An 8,254-nucleotide genomic window follows, 5' to 3' on the forward strand; every position below is an offset into this window, starting at 1 on the left:
CACACACACACTCTCACACACACACACACACACATGCATACACACATATATATAGTTTTAAAATATTAGCAACGCGATTCTACATGCGCCCAATGTGAAACAGCCAAGCTAATATATAACATCTAAAAGATACAATTGACGATTATGCATAGAAATTCGTTATATCGTATATCAGAAACATTCCTCTCTTTCCTTATACAACAAAATATATTTTTTATTTCAGAATTTCAAAACAAGACATATATATTTTATGTTAGTTTTCACAAATATCATTTTTACACATTCGACATATTATAGGAAATGTACTGTCTGTCTCTTTCCCTCTCTTTCTCGCTTTCTTTCAGCTAGCATATATTAATTAAAAGGATAACGATAAAATTTTGCAGTTTATTATATATATAGTGTAAAATACATGTTACGATTTTCAAGAACATATGTTTTCCCACGAATTTAGCGAGAAGATAACGAGTCTAAACTGGATACGCATAGGTCACATGATAATTTATCCTTGACCCAGTATCTTTACCGTCAGTCGCTACTCCGATCGCATCAAGGTACATACGATGCATAATTTTCTACACAACGTCGTCTACAATGCAACAGTAGCAGTAGAGGCTGTAGACACTTACTGAGTAAGCTGGTCAGAAAATCAGTTTACTCTCTACGTTAATGTAAGGAATATTATCAACTATGATTGGTCGATTTCTATGTCTACTTCTTAGTCCACTACTGCTACTGCTCATTGTAGACCATAAAGATCATAAAGATCAAGAGCGACTGCATTGGTTGCATTCAGTATTCCAACCGCTGATTGACATGACGATGATTCAACAGACTCAACAGTTGAGTGAGCGCTCGCTACTATTGATGTATTTTTCTAAATATAAAATTCTGATTGGATGATCTAAAAGAATACACCAATAACAGCGAGCGTTAACTCAACTGTTGAATTCGCTGAATGAGTTTCTACCATAAAAAAAATGCTTTCAATATAAAATTGCTATTTTTTCGTCTGCTTTTCTGTCTGCTAGAAATTACTAAGAAATATAAAAGTTTATAGAAAAGCGTTAATTTTTCGATGAAAAGTATAACTGAGGATCGTAGGATTCGTAAAGATTGAAAAAATTTATCAAATTTTTAAAAATACAATATTTTATTCAATGTACTCTAAACATGCCGTAAATAAAACTTACAGAATCTCTTAATAAATTGGTACGAATCTCTTAATAAAGAATCATATAAAAGTCATTAATAATTAAATACGTAACAAGGTAAATCGGACATTTTAATTTTCTTTGATCTTTCATATATAAAAAGAGATCTTTGTATATAATAATGTATAATAGATATCATATATAGAAAAATATTATCTATATATATTCAATTGAAAAAAAAAAAAGAAATTTTATAATATAATATTGAATAGAATAAGAACAAGTTATAATTCATTAAAGTCGCAATCACAAAATTAGAGAAAGAAAGTCATATTTTAACGTTCCTTCACTTTCAACATTATTATACATTTGTTATGTGTGTGCGTGCGCGCGCGCGCGCGCGCGCGTGTGTGTGTGTGTACACACACACACAAAATTTCATTATATAGAGTGGATTAAGGTTGTCTCATCTGCCATACATTTTCACATAAATAAATGACCAAACTAAAATATATCTTAATCCCTGCTTTTAGAAAATAATGTATTCGATATATCATTAGCTGCAAATTATTTGCAAAACATTTACATCAAGTATAAATTAATACAGAACACAAGATTAAGTGAAACGATTTTCCGTGTCAAAATTTTGAGCATATATTCAAGTTAATTACGACATATTGTACTTACATTTTTATTTTTCAAACATTAATAGTCATCTTGTGATTTTAGTTTACATAGTAATATTTTTATTTTAAACTGAAGAATAATCTAATAGAATTTTATTTCCAATTACAATAAATTACAATCGATTTAGTAGAGATGAAAACTATCACTTACTCTCGAAAGTTTAAAGAGTACTAAAACAATCATCAATCAGATATCCGGGCGATTGAAAGAAATAATAGCGCAGAAGTTTTGTGCGTTTGATTTTCACAATAATATATTCAAATATCCTTACATAAAATATCGATCGTTAACGATTCAGCTCAACATTCGAACCATCTTCAGCGATGAAGTAATTACATGTGATGTTGATTGTACATCATGTGATATATTAAATCAAAAAGTGCAGCAAGTAGAGTCTCTTAATTCCAAATTTAAGAGCGTACTGTCAACCGATATTTTATGTAAGAATTTAAATATATTATTTATTTTATGTAAGAATTTAAATATATTATTGAAGATCAAACGCACCAAAACTTTTGTGTTTATTATTGCTCTCAATCGCCCGGATATTTCTGATTAATGATTGTTTTATTATCTAAAGAGCTCATTTTGTTAATTAATTTGTTTTAAAGAATACTAATTCGCTTCGCTCTTCATTATGATTATGTATATTCAATGACATTTGTCAGCACTTGAATATACGAAACGAATCATTATTTCGGCCTAATTATGACACAAGTATCATAAAATATTATGTTGTAAAATTAAAGTTTTAGACTCTGTCATTAAATTTTTTATAAGTCTTTCCCTTTTTCCCTCTCTCTTTTTCCTCCCCCTATCCTCTTCCTCTCTTCTGTTTTCTCCTTCTCTAACCTTCATTTAATTCGATAGAAAACTAATATGTCAATGTATCATGATTAAGAAATGGAAGCACACGGCATATACATGGAAGCTTGTATATCATTATCACGCTGTATACGATTGTAGCATAATAACGATCCAAAAATACATTCAATAGTGGACATCTATTGAATCGACAATAGCTAAAGTTTTGAAACTACAATATACGCCAAATACTTTCTTCGTACGGAATAATCGTCGCATAAAATTGTTTCTTTTTCTAGCAAGGGACGTCACAAGTATCCGGCATCGATTTGATTTTCCGTGAAATATGTTGTTAAACACAAAAATCTAAGACACATATTTTTTATACGTGCGCTAACTCATGTTTAAGGGGCAAAATATCCCTTTGAAAAAAAAAATGGTATTTAAATTTCGAGCCGAATACTGTCGGAAGTATAAAAGATGGAAAAAAATTATTTAAACAAAAGTTGTACGATTTTAAGAGTACTTCAATGATGTGAAGAAACAAATTTTTTTGTTTGACGATTATTATTCCAAATATAAGTATTCGCTCATGTACATGCAAAACAATATAAGTGATTTCAATAATCACGTTTTTTAAATTATTGATCTGAATTGATTATTGAAATCACTTTTATATTAACAACTGTTCACAAAAATTAAAAAAAAATTTGTTTCTTCACAACATTGAAGTATTTTTGAAATCGTACAATTTTTATTTAAAAAATGTTTATACTTCCGATAGTACTCGGCTCGAAATAGAAATATCGTTTTTTTTCAAAGGGGTGTTTTACTCCTTAAACATGAGTTAGCGTACGTATAAAAAAATACGTGTCTTTTAGATTTTTGTGCTTAACACACGGAGAATCAAATCGGACAGTTATATGACTTCCGTTGTAAGAATAATTGTTACAATTTGCTTATTTACAAGATTTTACAAGAAATTGGAAGAAAGACTCAAGTTAAGTCTTACATAATAATTTATATGATTTAGAACTATATTGTCCGATAATCAAGTTGGAGTAATATATAATACAAACGAGCGAAATTTTCAAGCGAGATTCCACGAACGTTTCGGTGTTTCGCGATCAAAGTTAGTATTAAAAAAATTAGTGTCTATCTACATCATTATATCACAAAATGCGCGTGAAGAGTCGCATCATTTCACCTGCCTTCATCCGAATGCTCGGCCAACTGTCTATGATGATTCTGATGAGATTGTACATTCGAATTTTGCCTAGTTTGCACAACTACATCATCTTCAACGTCGTTTCTGCCGTTTTCTTCAACAAAAGCTGTGTCTCTATTTTGGACGTTTTCAACTTTATACAGTATGTCGTGGCAAAGAGGGCATCGGTCTTGAACGTATAACCATTTCCGCAAGCATACACCGTGGAAATAATGATTGCATTGAGTGATCTTGGCGCTTTGCATTTCTTGATAACAAATCGCACAAACATCGTCTAACTGTTCAAGTTGTTCGGCTTTTGCTTCCGGTAAAGAATTAATCTTATTCACAGCCGTCCGGCGTTTCATAAAAACGCTCCATCCAGCCTTCGCTTCGCACCAGATATTAAAGTAAGCGTGTATACACATCATGATAGCACGAATAGCTCCACCAGACTCGAAGATCAATATCCAGAAACCGTTAAAAAACAATATAATACCGAAAGCAAATTCCACAGTATTGCCAAATGACCTTATTATGTATACGCAATCGTCAAATTGTTCCCAGAATTCACTTCTGTATGCGTCGATTAGAAACAACGAATAAATTGCTAGCGAGACGAGTACTTTGACTATTACCTCAATGCTAAAAACCGACACAGCCAATAACCATGTACTCACGGTGAAATGGGACCAGAGGAATACAAGTAACGAAACCGGGAAGAATATTAGAAAAGCACAGACCGCCAAAGCCCGTAAATGTCTATGTAACGCCGGATTATGAGAAGCACTGAGCGACATCAACAATGGATTCACTATATTGTGCACAAAATGTAAAATCGCCGTGAACAATAGGCAAAAATTACGATATAATCGTACTAGACGTTTCTCTCTATCGAGACTCGTCAATCCGGTTTGTAGGGCAAGAATATAAAATAATATAGCGGACACCGTGCCGATACTCTTCTCATCTTCGTCTTCCGTCAATAATATCCATTGGAAGAAATAACCGATATAGTGGCAGATAAATGAGATTATGCTGGTCATACCAAGAACAGCTGTCAACGTCTCGCATCCATTTACCAGCAGCGTTCTGATCATGACATAATAATTAAATGTTTCCTCGCCATAGTGATTCCCGAGGATTTGGACGACTTGTTCTCCCACACGCAGCATCCAAAATGTGCGAAGTACGCACGGCACGTTCAAACGCATCCATTCCGTTTCCGCAAGAGCGGATAAACCGTAATTGATTATAAAGTTGCGTGCGTGTCGATAGCCTATGTAGATTGTTTTCAACATGGAGACGCCATTATACCAGATGACAAATTTACACACAGCCAATGGGATTAACGTTGCGCACACTGGTGCGTGATACAGATATTGCGTCTAGGAAACAAATTTTTTTACTTAATTCAAATTTTCTAAAAATATTAATATTCGCTGTTTTTCTAATTCAACTCTTCTTTGTACTAAGAATAAAAAAAATAACGGATATATTTGATAAACTTACCGGTAAAGGATGGATACCCAAGATGGATGGTGACATAAAGCTCAGCATAAGAAGCTTTTGAACTATAGGATGCCTTGGGGCAAGATGTATGTAACAAAAGACGCTAGCTAGTAGGCATTGCAATATATAATTCTGGATAATTAGAAAACCCGGACCATTGTATAGAATGTTCGATAGATTCAAACATAATATATTGTCAAGTATGCTGGTTGTTGATTCATGGACATTCATGTAAGCTATGATTGCTTTCATTGCACTAACATTTGACCAATACGATACAAATATTACTCCTATAGATATTAAATATAAGTATACAATTATCAAATGTCTAGTACATAACATGAATGTGTATAAGGCTCCAAGAAAACCTGAAAGAAAATGGTATATTATATAAACTTATTTATTCAAATCAATACCACAAAAAATTCATTGATTTTTTAAAAGAGGCTCTTTAGTTTTTGCAATGAAATAGCAATTTTTATCACGGTAGGATTTACATATATCTCAAATGCAAAAAACAACTTGGCAAATTAACTTGACTATAGGGGACTATATATATTTTCTTTGGGAAAAAAAAACGATTCCCTTAAAAAATTTACTGAAATTGTAAAAAGTATAGCAAAGTGTATTACTTACCTATACAACAACATAAAAATTTAAACATGATTATCAGATAAGCCTTGTAAGCAAGATGAGTAAAATCAAGCTGATCCATTAGAAACGTGTCTGTTGTAACTGTAGAAATGGAACTAGCAATGCTTGATAAATTGGTAGTTTTAAAGCCATGTTCATTACTTTCCAGTACAATATTGTCATTGGGTAAACCAAGGCCGATTCTTAGTAATTCATCAATGATAAATAAAGGTGGCACCCTCATTACAACATCAGCAAAGCTGAGAATTCTTTCCCGTATTGAAGTATCCATCTTGCTAGTGCTGTTCAAGGAAAAATTTGAGGAAGACTTTTATACCTCGATTTTAAATATGGTAGCATTCTGTTATAGAATCATACAAAGGCCAGACTTACACACACACCCACACCCGCACCCACACACACATACATACATATATAAAGTAATAATTATAATTAACCCTCCTATGATAAAATAGATCAAAATAAATTTTCAAGATAGCTAGAAAAGTAAGATTGGATTCAATTTAATGCTGTTTGTTGCTATTTCATCTAATCAATATAATAAAATGAATAGACAGAAGTAAATAATATATCATAAAACTTCTTTCTCTGTTGAACAGCGCTTGGATTCCATAAAACAAATGAAGCTGGGGATAGTATCCAACCCTCCATAAGAGAGTTAATATTACTTATATTAATCTACAAAGAAATATCTTCAAACAAAAAATAGAAAAAGAAAATTGTCAAAGCCTTTCCATCAATTTCTTTCAAGTTGATCAATTTGTATGTGAAATATATGAATACATGCAGAATCGCACTGAAAATTGTACTAAAAATTTGTCTGTTGCAGCAATGCAAATCTAGTGTTTGATACATGTATTAATTTTAGGTTATAATATCTGTCAAAACATTACACATATCACACAGCACAGCAAAAAGATAGTAGTAATTGTATCCTTGATTAATTTAGATTGCACAAAATTAATCTCATGTGTCATTGGAATTCACTTAAAAATACATATCAAATCTTATCACCACTATCATAACATAAGAGGTCTGTTTTCTGTGGCTGAACTAATGTACACTTTTGAAACTTAAAGAGATAGATATATGTTTTGTAACGCGCGGATTGTGAATGTGTCTTCACAATTTGATATTTGTTTAAAGCGAGCGAGCGAGCGAGCGAGAGAGAGAGAGAGAGAGAGTTCTAGAACAGTCTAGTGCAGAAACAGAAAATAGATCAAAGGTCTGTTTTTTTGCAGCTGAACTAGTATATACTCTTGAAACTTAAAGTGAGAAAGGTATATATGTTTGATATTTGTCAAAGGCAAGAAAGAGAATTCCAGTGTGTGCAGGAAACAGAAAACAAACCTATAAATTCTCATTCGTGTATCCTCGGTCTTCCCCTCTTCTTCCTTTTGGCGCACGTTCTAATCCTTTTTCTCCGCCTCTTTGTCTACTGCAATATCCATATATAATTTATTTTATAAATGATTTTATATTATCACCTCTAATACCGAAAATCAAAACTTTGCTAGATCTCAACCAATGGATACACATATTTTATATCGTAAAGATCAATTTGATTTCCGCTGGTTAAATTTAATATAGATAGTTTAATAAATATATACGCGTCCAATGTCATTGCTTGATCGTGTAGCAGGACCACAATAAAGTTTCCATTTGTCACATAAATACGCGACGCGTTACATTGAAACGAATAGAAAGAAAATCGTTGGCGCGTGTTGACCGAATATTATAATACGATAATGGTCGAATAGAGCGAATAAGAAAACATGAACGAGGTTAATACCACCAACGGATAACATAACCTCTGTATATCGTTCGAAAATCGAAATAATCTCGAAATAATGAGAAGCAACGAGCAACGAGTGTTCACTGCTTCGCACTCCTATTTCGGATAGTTTGGGTGATTATGTCTAATTTATAAATTATCGCGGATAAGCGTGCCTCTTTAGCGTACTTCATGCTTCACCGAAGAAGTCGAGAATAATCGAGAGAGGGAGAGAGAGAGAGAGAGAGAGAGAAGAGTCGGTTCTACACACAGAGCGAAACAACTTACCGACGGCCAACGATCGAGGAGGGAAGTCAAATCACAGATCACAGGTCACATTTCGTGACTTGGCGATCGGCGATCGCTACAATCGGCACGATCACAATAAGTGACTCTGAATAACTCGAATCGACGCGAGACACGCTCGAGGTCGATACTCACCATGTTCACGTTTCTTCGTGC

At 33.0% G+C, this 8,254-nt stretch overlaps 1 protein-coding gene across 8 annotated transcripts in view; it reads right to left on the reverse strand.

Annotated features, from left to right (window-relative positions):
* Positions 1–3,421: 3,421 nt before the first annotated feature.
* Positions 3,422–8,254, reverse strand: part of LOC108747164 (protein TRC8 homolog) — a 5,692-nt gene continuing 859 nt past the window's right edge. For 2 of the 8 annotated variants that reach the window (XM_018484462.1, XM_018484459.1), the window contains 4 exons: positions 7,369–7,456; positions 6,001–6,299; positions 5,365–5,732; positions 3,422–5,240 (listed from right to left, as the gene is read on the reverse strand). In XM_018484462.1, the coding sequence (XP_018339964.1) occupies positions 3,849–5,240; positions 5,365–5,732; positions 6,001–6,299; positions 7,369–7,382 (2,073 nt within the window). In that variant the 5' untranslated portion in view covers positions 7,383–7,456 and the 3' untranslated portion in view covers positions 3,422–3,848. The other 6 variants (XM_018484463.1, XM_018484458.1, XM_018484461.1 and 3 more) reach the window with 6 other exon arrangements.

Source organism: Trachymyrmex septentrionalis, unplaced genomic scaffold (assembly GCF_001594115.1).
Source record: "Trachymyrmex septentrionalis isolate Tsep2-gDNA-1 unplaced genomic scaffold, Tsep1.0 scaffold196, whole genome shotgun sequence".
NCBI lineage: Eukaryota > Metazoa > Arthropoda > Insecta > Hymenoptera > Formicidae > Trachymyrmex > Trachymyrmex septentrionalis.